We start from the raw sequence: 14,842 nt of genomic DNA on the forward strand, positions 1-14,842 counted from the left end.
CATGCTGATATTCTCATTGCACGTATATTACATTTAAAAAAATTGTTCCAGTTCTTGGATATTCTGTTTTCATTCTTTTTTCTCTCTGCATTTCAGTTTTAGGAGTTCCTACTGACATTGCTTCAAGCACAGAGATTCTTTCCTTGGCCATGTTCAGTCTTTTCATGAGCCCATGAAAGGCATTCTTCATTTCTGTTACACTGTCTCTGATTTCTAGTATTTCCTTTTGATTTTTTTCTTAGAGTTTCCATCTGTCTGCTTATATTACCCCCCGTTTCCTGCATGTTGTCACTTTTCCCATTAGAGCCCTTAGGATACTAACCATAGTTGTTTTAAATTTCCAGTCTTATATTTATCACACCTGATGCCTGCTCTCTTTTCAAACTGTGTTTTTTTTTAATATGCAGTATAATTTCTTGTTGAAAAATGGAAATGATGTAGTAGGTAAAAGGAACTGAGGTAAATAGTGTGAGGTTTTATGTTTACCTGGCTACGAGTTGGACTATGTTTACTGTCTGCTGCAGCTGTAGGTGTCACAGGCTAAAATCTCCTCTGGTGTCCTTGTTTTGTCTCCCCTTGTTGTCTTTGGGATTCCCTATATAACCTCTTCCTTAATAAACCCAAAGATGAGCATTTCTTCCAGTTGTAAGCCCACTATTATATGGGCACCTTGTTGATGTGGTGGTAAAGTAGGTGTGGGGGAGAAGAGTTCCACAGTCCTATGATAAGGTCTTGGTCTTTTACTGAGTTTCTCCCTCTGCACTGTGACCTTCTCACACTTTTTTCTCCTCAGGTGAGAGGAGTAAAGCTGGGGGGGCTGGAGTTGGGTATTTGCTTTCCCCCTGGTCAGTCAGGCTCTGATAATAATCCAGCAGTTTAGGGTCTGGTAAAACAATTTCCCTTGAGGGATGGCATTCCTAGGAAGAACAGAGTGCGCCGGTGTATTTCAAAATGGCTACTTCCCCCTCCCCCTGCTAAAAGTATGGGAGAATTTTTAGAAATCTTCACTGTGAGGTTCTTCTAGGGCTCCTGGAGGTAAATCACACAAGTGTGGGGTCCTCTTAAGAATGGGCTCCTATTAGAGTTTTTAATTCTCAAGTTTGTCCACACTGAGCCTTTGGCCAATCTTCAATTATAGTTTAAGTTCTCCTACTCCGGTATTGGCTCCTACTGTGGTTTCTGCTCCTGAGACCCTGATCTGGTAATCTGCGACTCTCTGTACCTGTCTGGCTGTCTCTCCAACTTGTGGGCAGTGGTTTGCCCTGTGACTTCAGTTTTCTGAGGGATTTAAAAAGAGTTGGTGATTCTGAGTCTGTTCAGCCTTTTCCTTGTTAGGAGGATGGGAGTGATGACTTTCAAGCTCCTTACATGCCAAGCTAGATCAAAACCATTTTAAAATACGACACTTGAAGACTTATTATAATCTTATTTAGCTGTAAAATTTTCATTGGTTCATTCCTATTTCTTCCCAGTTCTCATCTCTCTATTGCTCCCATTTAGCCACACTTTGAGAACACAGGAGAGCGGTGGGTTCCAGAAGAGAGGCTGACATTCCAGTGAAGTGCCATTACCTGGTAACATGGGAGCTAGGTCTCCGAAGAGACTAAATTAGTTAGAGAAGACATGCATAGAGTTTACAAGCTGTTTACCAAAATGTTTGCTTCCCTCAGTACAATGGCTTTAATTTAAACTGACTATATGAACTTGCCTTCATTTGCAATCCTTTGAATTATCCAGCCAACAATTTGATCACAGCTCTAATAAGCCCACTCACATTGTTACTTCAGAGTTGGGATCAGCTTAATATTTTTACTTGAACAGCATAAAAGGATCGTCCCTTAACATTTAAATGTGAAACCATTTGGGTTGCTTTTCTATTTAAGACACTAGAGAAATCTATTTCCTCGAATACAATATAGTAAGGAAAAAAAATTTAAACTAGAAACTATAAACAAGAAGTTAAAATGAAAATTTCATGGTTATTTTAGACATGTCTTTAATAAGCATTCTCCCTGGAGTGAGGTGGGAGAATCTAAGTTATTGGTGAATCTGTGCAGTGTGTTCTCTTGGCATGAAGACAGAATTAACTGTCTTGATTCCTGGTTTTAAAAAACATATATGGATACACATACGTGTGTGTGTATTAAATCAAGTTGCCTAAGAGAGATTATTATGACAAACCCAAACAGAGTATATCTTTTAATTTTCTTCTAAATGTTTTAGGATATAGACACACAAAGACACTGTTTACTTTTATGACTGGCCCAGTATTAGCTAATCTCAGTGAACTGTGGGTTTATAAAATATAGCAAATCCCTATCTTTTCACTTCCTTAGCAAGATTAATTTCTAATTCAAACAACACATACTAGTCTTTAGTAAGGGGGATGCTTATATTCATAGAATTTGCAAAACAGATTTGAATAAGTATTAAGCTTATATGAAGCTGAATATGGGAAACATCCCATGAACGTGGCCAACCATATATGAACAATGTGAACAACTCCAAAGAAAAATTTTATTTTGCAATACACCTATTTTTGTGATTATGAATATATGGCCTCATCCAGGGAAATTAATAGACGGCTGTTCTTTTTTAGAAATTAATAAACTATCTACTGTACAAACCCATATACCTGGGGCTACAATGAAACCAGTGAACCTAATGTATGTTCCTCGTGTACGCCAGTATGTTTTCACTTGTCCCAATGATTAAGTAAAAGCCCACAGCACTCGTATGAAAACAGGCCCATCACAACTTTGGTACAATTACTGCAGCAGCAATAAAACTATAACATACACACAACCTCATATAGACGTGTCTTAAATGGATGAAGAAAAATAACAATATAATTTATTTAAAAAAAAACTCCAAAGATACTTTTCTTGATTAAATCTGTGACCACTTCATTTTTCCTGCCTCCTTAAAAGATTCTCAGAGTTGATCTGTGAGGCCTCTTCCTTCGGTTATATTTACTCTGTCCCATGATGTCACATGCTCATTAACTGCATGAACAGTTCAGCCCACATACATGGAACATTAAAAAAAAAAAAAGGAAAAAAAAAGAATCTATTATCAGAAAAGCGGTATGTTCAGGATTCTAAGGAAATCCACAGAAAATGTCCCACTTAGAACATATTTTCTTTCTCCTAAAATAAACATAATGAGGCAAATGTTTGCATGAAAACAAACAACACAAAAGCACAACTCTTGGAGGAAAAAAATCTGATATTTACCAACAGTTTGGGGGGAAGTGAGATGTGAACACTTAAATGATGCAGTCCATAACATGGATCTGGAGTGTGTCTATGTCGGGCAGAACTTCTCCACATTTGGGGCAGGAATGAATTGGAATATTCCGCTGTTGCTGCTGCCGCCAGTTTCTGTCCTCAGCTCCTGGGAATAAGCATTAAATGAAACGCTATTCCATTTCTTCCATGTTGCGAGTGGCTTCGTTTGATTTTAAATAACAAACGATTAATATTAACACCTGCTCAACTTTGCAACAGATACCTAAAGGGGAGTGAATACAGGGTTTGTTTGGGAGGGAGGGGGTCTTTAACTTAAGAAATCTACACACACAGAGAAAACCTCCCAAAATGGTACCTGCTTTCCTATTACTTTGGGATTTGGGCTCTAGTCTGGGTTGTAGGTATGTGAAAATAGAGTGGTTTCAGTTCTAGGTACAGGACAACACGTGCTCTAATAAAAACAAGAATATTTGAGAGAAGGAACCAGACAGATGAAGATATGAGCTACAGAGGATGAGAAGGTGGAGAAAACAGTGAGCAGCAATGGAGAGATATCCTAAGAACAGTGTGAACCTTCTTAGAAGCAGAGCCAATAACTACATTCACTTGGCCCATGTGTCCGAGCACCCGGGAGGTGGACGAGAGGGGTACAGAGATGGTGGGGACTTCAGGCGAGAAAAGCAACATCAGGAATGCATGAGGGACGGGCTATCCTGTGTCATGCACAAGGCAGGTTAGTGGGAGGACAAAGAAGGGCGCCCTGATGAGACCCACTGCACTTGAGAGGAGTTTTAGGCACAGGTAAGGGCTGCCCAGGCAAAGTAAGGGATGAGAAAGAATGGAAGAATGGGTCATGTCATTTCGTCCAATTTTGGAACTGCACCGAGGGTCAAGTCTAAATTAAAGAATGCTCGAAATAAGCCTTGACTCTAAGTAGGTCCCACATGTGCAAACTGTGATCAATGCTGGAAATGACTTCTGGCTCCCGGGACATCGCCTTGGTCTGACCTTTCTGGATCAATGCAAATCATTTTGATCTCAAGACTTTCTGTCAGCCTCCGGAATGTTTGTTTTTGGAGGCTGACTCCACGTGGAGGCAACCTTTAACATGGCTTTTGGCTTCTGAGCATATTATTTGAATTGAATAATATGTGAGACTATTGCAGATAGTTTGTGTTCAGCAAACTCCAGAAGCACCCTTGAACAGAAATACTGACAGGGTATGAGTTCTGAAAGTGGGGGACTTTCTAATGGTCCCATGGTCCTAGATCAGGAGTCAGTCAGCTTTTTCTGCTCTAGATGACAACCGGGCACTACCAGGGACTGCTGATTCTTCATTTGAGACTTTCTTGCATCCATCTGTGCCCTTTTTTTTTTTGTCCTGGTCTAGGTTTCGAGACTTAGGCTGTTCTATTAGTCAGTTAACAGGTTCCCTCTACCTCCCGGCTCTCTGCTATAAAATAAGCTTAGTCAGTTTTCATTGTTAACACATCACACTCCTCTCCGCCCTGGACCCTTTATTCTCATACCATACTTATGTAAATCCTAGCTTCAAGGTCAAGCTTAAAGTCACACCTTTTCAAGGCCTTTCTCAACTCCCCTGGCCCTCAGTGATCAACCTGTCCTCTGACCTTCAGCACCATTATTTCTATTACTTAAATATTATCTTGTTTTATGAACCCATCTTTTTACATGCCCCTCCTGTCTCTCCAACCAGGCCACACACCACCACAGACCTGACCATGCCTTGTGCTCAGCTGAGTGTAGGGGACCAGGGCAGGTGCATTGATGGCCACAAGTGACCATAATGATGAAATACAGTCAAGAGGAGATACTGTTTAAGGCAGCTTTGTTATGAAGCTAAAAAAATTATAATAGTAAAAATAAAATAAAATAAGAATCTTAAGACAGTCTCTGTTTGGAATACTGCTATTTACAAGACAAAAAGCTTATCAGGATAATCATGAATAAATGTGTACTTTGTGATGATTTTTGGATTATAAATATAAGTAGAAGAGTATGTGACTGTTTTTTTTTTTTTTTAAACATAAATAGGCATTTGCCTTCTTTAATTATGACAAAAGAAAATCTTCCTCTAAGAAATTCAGGTGCAGGGGCGCCTGGGTGGCTCAGTCATTAAGCGTCTGCCTTCGGCTCAGGTCATGATCTCAGGGTCCTGGGATCGAGCCCTGCATCAGGCTCCCTGCTCGGCGGGAAGCCTGCTTCTCCCTCTCCCACTCCCCCTGCTTGTGTTCCTGCTCTCGCTCTCTCTCTCTCTGTAAAATAAATAAATAAGATCTTAAAAAAAAAAGAGAAATTCAGGTGCAAGAGATTGTCCTTTTGGACCCAAAACACTGTTGCAGGCACTTTTGATAACAGAGGTAAATGGGTGTTTCTGGGATACTTAAAATCAGATTAGAGAAAATGTCTGGTGGTGTTCAAGTGGGTAGACACAGCTTTTGGGGAAGAACACAGCTTTACCCTGTGACACTGAGGCCAATGTTCATGTCAGTCCACAGTAAACTCAGTAAATGCTAACATTATTATGTGCGTAACACCAGGTAATGGACAGCTTCATTAATATGGTACTTAGATGCACATTTAGAACACATAAATAATTATAAAAATTACTTATTATTATAAAATAAAATAGCAGTAATTATGAAATAAAATAGCAGGTACAACAGTAAGAGAGTACTTCAGAAATTCAGGAGGAAGAGGTCACATTCTGCTGGAATCATGGAGATGGTATTTGAAATGGGTTTTACAGATGGGGTAGGAGTTCACTGGAAAGAGACGGAAGGGAGGCAGGGAGGTGAGGGAAGGATGACTCATAAGCAAGTACATGCAGGTATACAGGCCTAGGAGAAGTTCAAGAAACAGGGAGTGATTCAGCTGGCTAACAGCTGTAGAGAATTAGAGGGGGAAAGCTTAAAAGTTCAGCTACGCCAGGCTTCATTGTCAGCATGAAGAGAGTCTGGTGTCTGGATTCAGTCGGTAATGGATGAAGAACAGGGTACACTGGAAATAAGACTGAAGGGTGCTATATTTTTCGCAGTTTGATCTGGAATTCATTGTGTAGAATGTAGTGCAATTTGTCTTCAAGCATTTTCTTCACAGGATAGTTATTCCTTGGAACCCTGAACACCTACAATCACACGGGACTCACCTCTCTGAACGAGGTAGGCCTGCTGGTCGGGGTCACTGGTTCTCGCCCCATGACGGCTCTGCATCTCCATCAAGGACTGCCTGCTGGGATGAAAAGCAACACGATAGTGATGTTCTACGACAACATTTAGCAGACATTCAACAGCAGGATGGGGAAAAAAGAGCTGCAAAAAAATGCAAGGTTCATAAAAGCCAGAACTTAAGGATTAACTTGAATTTTAAATATTATGGGCACTAGGACACAGAGTAGTGAAAGAAACTAACAATTAGGATAAAAAAAATCAATCAGTAAAGAACCACACTGTCAACTGATAAGGGAAGGGATTAGAAAAAAGTGGCGTATTTCTAGAACAAGACAGTACAGGGTAATTAAAGAGAATGAAATAAAACTGCATATATATATATACACACCCCTCCAGAATTCAAAATCACAGTGTTAGATAAAATAAGCTGCAGAACAATACCTAGTGACCATTTCGTAACTTACACACAGAGAAATTAATATTATGCTGTTTCAAGATATGACATAGATATTATATTGATACTGTGTAAAAGTATAGAACAGATGGGGACGTTACCCCCTCCAAACTCCAGCAGTACGGGGCAAAGAGAGAGAGAGAAACATGATGAGGGGTGGGGAACAGAGGAGGCTCCAACTTCGCCCTTTTTCCTTTTGATAAAATATCCATGATGCAAATAAATGTATGTCACTGTCAATTCTGTGCGGAGTACATCGTGGTATGTGCTATTTTATTCCCTGTATTTTTCTATTTCTCTATGTTTCAATTTTTTCTCAAAATGGAAATTTAAAAGACAGAAGTAATTTTAGCCATATTTTCTTTTAAAACATATTACAGAATTGTTTAAAGTGTTTAAGACTATATACCCCTGACAACAGCAGACAGGACTTCGCAACACACAAGGTCAAAGTTTTTACAGCATGTCCAAGAGCAAAGAACTCATCACGTTCCCACAAGATGTGGCCAAGCCTCGTGGTAAGTCACGCTGAGTGTCAGGGACACAATCAAGCGAAGTGTGCTCAGCGTGATTCCTACAGCTCAACTTAGGGAGCACCTCTGACAGGCCCCCTGTGCTCGGCCTGCGCCCAGGGCTCCAGGTGTGTGCTCCGAGCCTTCCCGAGCCTTCCCAAGCCTCACCTGCCTCCATCTTCAAAAGCATTATTCTCTTTCAGCAGGATTGCCAGCTGCAGGGCCAGTTGCTCCTTTTCTTCGTGTATCTTCTCTCTTGCTGCTCTTTCAGCATGGAAGTCCGAACAGTAAACCTCCATCTGGTAGAAGGGAAGAGACAGAAGTTACTACACAGACGTACGTGGATTCTCTACGGCCCAACGGGTGACAGGGTGCAGGGGGAGTGCTCCCTCCTGTGATTCCCTCGTAAGGAACAGGGGCGCACAGTGCTGCTGGAAACCAGTGGCGACCGTGACTTCCAACCACCTTCAGACAGAAGACAAGTTGTGTGTGTGTGTGTGTGTGTGTGTGCGCACACGCGCACACACTCACACTTTAGACAATCAGAACCTGACAATGACATTGATATAGGTGGTTTAAACACTGCACATAACATTCGTTCAGTAAAATTCTGTGGTCTTTTTAAAAAAATCATATTCAGGATTAGCTTAATATAGTAAATGGTTTATTTACTGTCAGGTATATTTACGAAGGCTGGCCTTAAATTAAATTTTAAATAATAATAATAAATAGATGCTATTCATTGAATTCCAAACATATACAAGGTCCTACGTCGGATGCCTATATTCCTACCTTATTGCACGTGTTGTAATGAGCACTGGGTGTTACATGCAAACAATGAATCATGGAACACTACATCAAAAACTAATGATGTAATGTATGGTGACTAACATAATAAAAAATAAATCCTGCGAATGTAGAATTGCTATGCTCATTTTACATTCATAAGTGTAACAGCTCTCAGTCCGGGGTAATTTAGGTAAGTGGTCAAACCAGCACTTGAACCAAGACTGAAGCCCATATTCTATGCCAGTCCTCACAGTGGTAGCCAGCCTCCAAGACAGCTCCAGGGATGCTCACCTTTTCGTATTCAAACCCTCATGTGGTCCCCTTCCACAACGAACAGAGCCAACCCCGTGGAACCACTAGGATATTGCAGAAATGATGGTGTATGGCTTCTGCCTTGTTCTCTCCTGGGTCACGTGCTGTGGGGGAAGCTCGCTGCCATGTCATGAGGGTATGCAAGATGCTGTGTGGGGAGCCCCACAGGGTGAGGAACTCAGGCCTCCTGCCCACAGCCCTGTGAGTGAGCTGGCTTGGAAGTGGATCTTCCGGTCCATCTTGGGCGCAGCCTCACGAGGGGCCCTGAGCCAGAAGCACCCTGCTAAGCTGCTCCTGAATGCCTGACCCACAGAAACCCGAAGATGACAAATACTTGTTGCTGCAGCTGCTAAAATGGAGGATAATTTCTTACCTAGAAATATATAAATATTATGCCGTGATAGTGATTTCTTCACTGTTACAAAATTCTAAAGTAAGGATGAACTCCTTAATAGTGAAATGAACATTACTCGAAGACCAGTTTTTAACTTTCTATACTTAAAATTAGGGTTTTCCCCCTAAATTTCATGGTTCTAGGATACAAATATTTATCTTTCTTACTTTTGAAAGTAAAATTAAATAAAAAAATATTCTATCACAGTTTTAGTTACCCCCCAAAAAACAAACAAATCATACAACTCTGTGATAAAAAGGCCATTTTAAGGGACTTCCTGCCATTTGTGAACATTTTATGTGACCACTGATGCATCATGGGAATTTTTGAGTCAGATCCCAATTTGAGTTACAGTCTTACTTCTATCACTGATCAGCTTTGAGCCAGTCAGACCTGGGTCGTTCTGTCCATTCCTACATGCCCTGTGACATCAGTGGCTCACGTTTCAGGCTCAAAAAGAAGTGGCTGAATGAATAAACCAGAGTATTTATCAAAACTCAACAAATGTCCACGTACAGAAGGACAAAGGACATGACAACAGTATCATGAGGTACCCGAACAAACGAACGCTATAAAGAGCTTGGGTTGAAATTCTCTTCCTATAGAAATAAAACTCAAGACTCTAAGTCCAGTCAACCACCTCTGGAGTTCATATTTGAGTAATGAGTATGTATGTGGTCACTGAGAAATAATAAACTGTTGACTTTGTTATGTTAAAAATAATTTATCTTTATCAGACTGGCAAACATTTAAAAGAATGCTACATGGAGGTGGGGAAATAGACGTTCTCCTTCGGTGAGAGGGTAATTTTTTTTTTTTTTAAAGATTTTATTTATTTATTTGAGACAGAGAGAATGAGAGACAGAGAGCATGAGAGGGGGGAGGGTCAGAGGGAGAAGCAGACTCCCTGCCGAGCAGGGAGCCCGATGCGGGACTCGATCCCGGGACTCCAGGATCATGACCTGAGCCGAAGGCAGTCGCTCAACCAACTGAGCCACCCAGGCGCCCGGTGAGAGGAAAATTTTGGTTATGCATTCTTGGAAGACAACTTGTTAATATTTATTTAACTTAAAGACAGGCACACCCAATAACCCAACCATTCCATGTCTACATCTCACTATAGATTCCACAAGTGCACAGAGACATACATACAAGAATGTTCAGTTCAGCACTGCTGATAATAGCAAAAATACTGGTACAACCTATACATCCATTAATAGAGGGCTGCTTAAATCTATCATGGTAATGCACACTTTGGAATACCATACCACCGTTCAAAAAATAACAAATGGCTATGAGTACTAACACGGAGAGAAGTCCAAGATACATCATGACTGAAAAGTTGTAGTATAAAAGGTGTACTGCAATCCCACTTTTAATTAAGCAAACAAACAAAATAACAAGAGACAAAGGTTTTCCCCCCTTTTTCTGTGGTTTTACATCTCAGGCAGGATGCATTCCCACTGATAAACTTTCTGCAAGTCCTCCACCCACCAGGAGCAAGAGTGGGGCCAACCAGTAACAATAAGCCACGGTACCCAAATTCTTCCAGAGTAAAAGAAGGAATGTGCCTCAACTTGTTTTCATGAGGCCAGTAAAACCTTGATCTCAAAACCTCACAACGACATTAGCAAAAGGAAAATTCTAGGCCAATCTTATTCAAGAATATAGACACAAAAGTCCTAAGTAAAATATGAACAAACCAAATCCAGCAATATGTACGAAGGGTAATTCAAGAAATGTAAAGTGTGTTTAATATTTAAAAATCAATGTGATTCACCACTTTAACAAATTAAAGGGAAAAGGAATGTATTTATCCAATTATATCATTACTGGAAGAAAAAAGCTTTCCCTAAATAAAATTCAACATCCACTCGAAATTTTGGCACACAAGGAAGAAAAGGGAATTTCCTTGATTTGATAAGTGATATCTACAAAGCCTATAGCAAACACCATACACCTAGCAGTAAAATGTTAAAATCACTGCCTCTGAGACAAAGGCAAGGCTGTCTGCCATCTGCACTGTTACACAACACTGTTTGAGGGACCCAGTCAGTGTAATAAGGCAAGAAAAAGAAATAAAACATAGGAAGAACCAGAAAGGAAAAAACCCAAAACTGTCATTATTTAAATGATATGATTATGAATGTAAAGAGGTCAAAAGAATATTCAGAGATATTATTAAAATTAAAATGTGAATTGAGCAAGTCTACTGCATACAAAATCAATATATAAAAATCAATTGTATTTCTATATAATAGCAGCTGTTAAAAAATGAAGATTTAAAAAAGGTGCTATTTATAACAGTATCATAAAAATAGAGAGTATCTATGAATAACCTATTAAAAGACGAGCAAAATCCTTACTAAGAAGATTAAAAATACTACTTAGAAGAATTAAAGAAGATACGCCATGTTCATGCATTGGAAGAGTCACTGTTGTAAAGATGTCGGTTACCTCCAAATTGATTTTTATCTATTTAATATAATTCAAGTCAAAGCTCCAGGAGGTTTTTCTGTGTGTGTGTGTGTGTGCATGTGTGTGTGTGTGTGTGTAAAATACCAAGTGGATGCTAAAATTAAAATGACAATGAAAAAGGGAAAGAAAATCTAAGGTCCTCTTGACAAGTATCAATGAGGTAGGAAAACTTACTCTACCAGGTATCAAATTTTTTGTGCTTCATAGTAAGTCAAGACAGTACGGTACCAGAGCAAGGATACAAAAATAGCTCAATGGAACAGTAGAGAGTCCAGAAATAGACCCATGGACACCTGAACACAAGATACGACAAAGAAGGCAGCACATTACTTAAGATGACACTTAACATAAATGGTGCCAAGGCAACATGATAAAAAGTAAGTCTTCACTCTTACCTCACTCTATAAAGAAAAACTAATTCCAGACGGTTTCTAGATATTAATGTAAAAGGCAAAACAGTAAAATTTTTAGAAGACAACATGGGAGAGTATCTTCATGGCCTTGAGGTAGTGAAAGTTTTTTAACAGGACACAAAAAGTACTAATTGTAAGTGTAAAGACTGACAATGTAGACTACATTAAAATAAAGAACTTCTGTTCATCAAAAGACACTTTTAGGGCGCCTGGGTGGCTCAGATGGTTAAGCGTCTGCCTTCGGCTCAGGTCATGATCCCAGGGTCCTGGGATCGAGTCCCGCATCGGGCTCCCTGCTCCTTGGGAGCCTGCTTCTCCCTCTGCCTCTCTCTCTCTCTCTGTCTCTCATGAATAAATAAATAAAATCTTTAAAAAAAAAAAAAAAAAGACACTTTTATGGGCGTGAAAAGACAAATCACGGAGCCAAGAAATCTGCAACAAATATAACTGTCAAGGGCTTGTGTCTGGAGTGTATAAAAAACTCATAAAATCAAGACAGCAAACCAGAAGAAAAATGGGCAAAGACGTCTTCAGGCACTTCACAAAAGGGAGCACCAAGAAGACTAGTTAACACTTGAGAAAGTACTCAGTCTCATTAGTCATCAGGGAAAGCACATTAAATGAGACACCATTATATGCCCACCAGAATGCTTACAAACGAAAGTAAAAATACTGATAATACAAGGATGGGTAAGGATGTCGAGCAACAGGGACTCTGTTGATGGGAGTGAAAACTGGTACAACCACTTTGGAAAAGTGTTGGCAACATCCACTAACACTGAGTAACACGCATACTCTAGGAACCAGCAATTCCACTGCTAACTGGGTATGCACCCAACAGAAAGGAACGCACAGGCCAACAAAGACAGACATCCACAAGAATGTCAGAACAACCTCAATCATAATGCCCCAAACTGAAAATAATCCAACTACCTATCAACCATAGAATGGATACATTCATTGAGCCCTACCCTTAAAAGTTTGGTGCACTTTCCACATGTGATATGCTTCAATAAAAAATGTTTTAAAATATATTGGTGGAAATTATAAAAAATCCCCCAAAATATATTTTGAACACCATCACTTTCCCACAGGAGAACATAATCAGGGTTGGCCTCACCCAGTTCATGTTTCAGAACGTAGCTTACCTGAGCCCGAAGAATAGTCATGGTTTCCAGGTCCTCCTCCTGCTTGGCGATGGTCTGCTTCATCTCATCCATCTGAAGCTGCTTGGAAGCCAGGGCCTTCTCTGCCAGTTCCAGCTTTTCACTTAGTTCTTGTAGTACCACCTTATCCACTTTTTCTGACTGAAAGACACAAGATCATTCTAGAAATGGCTGTGAAATAACTCAACCTAATTTATTATTTTTTTTTAAGATTTATTTAAGTGAGAGAGCGTGCATGAGCAGGGGTGGGGAGGGGCGGAGGGAGAGGGAGAGTCTCAAGCAGGCCTAACCGACGATGCCCCCCCGGCGCCCCTAATTCAACCTATTTTAGTAAAACATTAAACGAAGTTTTATTTTTTTAAATGCCTGGCTCTAAACTGTTCTGTTAATTAGCAATGATAACTTAAACTCAGAAAGTTTTATTCATTTAACTTATAGTTTGTAAATTATAATTTCTTAATTTAAAACAAAACAAAAAAAACACTAAAATAAGGGAAATAATGACAAACCCTGATCTCAGTGAGGTTGTAACTTGCTGATACTGTTATTTTTCCCACTGATATTACTCTTATATGGTGAAGTCAGTGGAAAAGAAAAAACGTGTTTAAATTAAAAACTGATCAGATCACACCTGTCAGATGACTAGTATCAAAAAGACAACAACAAGTGTTGGCGAGGACGTGCACAAGAAAAAGGAACCCTGGTGCACGAGAAAAAGGAACCCTTCTGCACTGTTGGTGGGAATGCAAACTGGGGCAGCCACTCTGGAAAACAGTATGGAGCTTCCTCAAAAAGTTAAAAATAGAACTACCCTATGATCCGGCAAATCCCACTTCCCAGTATTTATCCAGAGAAAATGAAAATACTAATTCAAAAAGATATCTCCACTCCTACATTTATTACAGCAGTATTTACAATAGCTACCTATTTAGGAAGCAACCTAAATGTCCATCAAATAGCTGAATGGATAAAGAAGACGTGGTCTATATTTGTACAAACACACACACACACACACACACACACAGACAAGAATATTACTCAGCCATAAAAGACTGAAATCTTGCCATTTGTGACAATACGCATGGACCTAGAAGGTATTATGCTAAGTGAAATAAATCAGAGAAACAGACAAATACCATATGATTTCACTTATGTGGAATCTAAAAAACAAAACAAATGAACAAACAGAAACAAGCTTATAAATGCAGAGAATGAACCGGTGGTTGCCAGAGGAGAGGGACATAGGGGGATGAAGTGGATCAAGAGGTATAAACAAGTCAAGGGATGTACAGTACAGCACAGGGAATACAGCTGACCCTCGAACAATGCAGGGGTCAGAGGCACTGAGCCCCTGCAGAGTCGCAAATCCACATGTAACTTTTGACTCCCCAGAAACTTAACTAGTAACAGCCTATGGTTGACTGGAAGCCTTACCAATAATTTAGTGGATTAACACATATTTTGTATGTTATATGTATTATATACTGTACTCTTACAATTAAGTAAGCTAGAAAAAATATGTTATTAAGAAAATCATAAGGAAGAAAAAACACATATAGTTCTGTATTTTAAAAAATCTGCAATATTAAGTGGACCCGTGCAAACCCTTTTTGTTCAAGGGTCAACTGTACAGTCAATACTATTGTAATGACTTTGTATGGTGACAGATAGTAACTACAGTTATGAGCGTTTCATAATGTATATAAATATCGGATCACTATGTTGGACACTGAAAACTAATATGACACTGTATGTCAGCTCTACTTCAATTAAAAATAAATAAGTAAATAAATAATGAAAAAAATTTACAAGTCCTAGAGAAGAACAATATTCTATTAAAAAAAAAAAGAAAGAAAGAAAAACAGGGGTGTCTGGGTGGCTC

At 39.6% G+C, this 14,842-nt stretch overlaps 1 protein-coding gene across 6 annotated transcripts in view; it reads right to left on the reverse strand.

Moving 5' to 3' along the window:
- Positions 1-2,657: 2,657 nt before the first annotated feature.
- Positions 2,658-14,842, reverse strand: part of OPTN (optineurin) — a 43,013-nt gene continuing 30,828 nt past the window's right edge. For 3 of the 6 annotated variants that reach the window (XM_021696709.2, XM_021696712.2, XM_021696710.2), the window contains 4 exons: positions 12,943-13,101; positions 7,577-7,707; positions 6,421-6,503; positions 2,658-3,396 (listed from right to left, as the gene is read on the reverse strand). In XM_021696709.2, the coding sequence (XP_021552384.1) occupies positions 3,269-3,396; positions 6,421-6,503; positions 7,577-7,707; positions 12,943-13,101 (501 nt within the window). In that variant the 3' untranslated portion in view covers positions 2,658-3,268. The remainder of the gene's footprint in view (positions 3,397-6,420; positions 6,504-7,576; positions 7,708-12,942; positions 13,102-14,842) is intronic. The other 3 variants (XM_021696713.1, XM_021696711.2, XM_021696714.2) reach the window with 3 other exon arrangements.

The sequence above is a fragment of the Neomonachus schauinslandi genome, chromosome 5 (genome assembly GCF_002201575.2).
Source record: "Neomonachus schauinslandi chromosome 5, ASM220157v2, whole genome shotgun sequence".
NCBI classification, from domain to species: domain Eukaryota; kingdom Metazoa; phylum Chordata; class Mammalia; order Carnivora; family Phocidae; genus Neomonachus; species Neomonachus schauinslandi.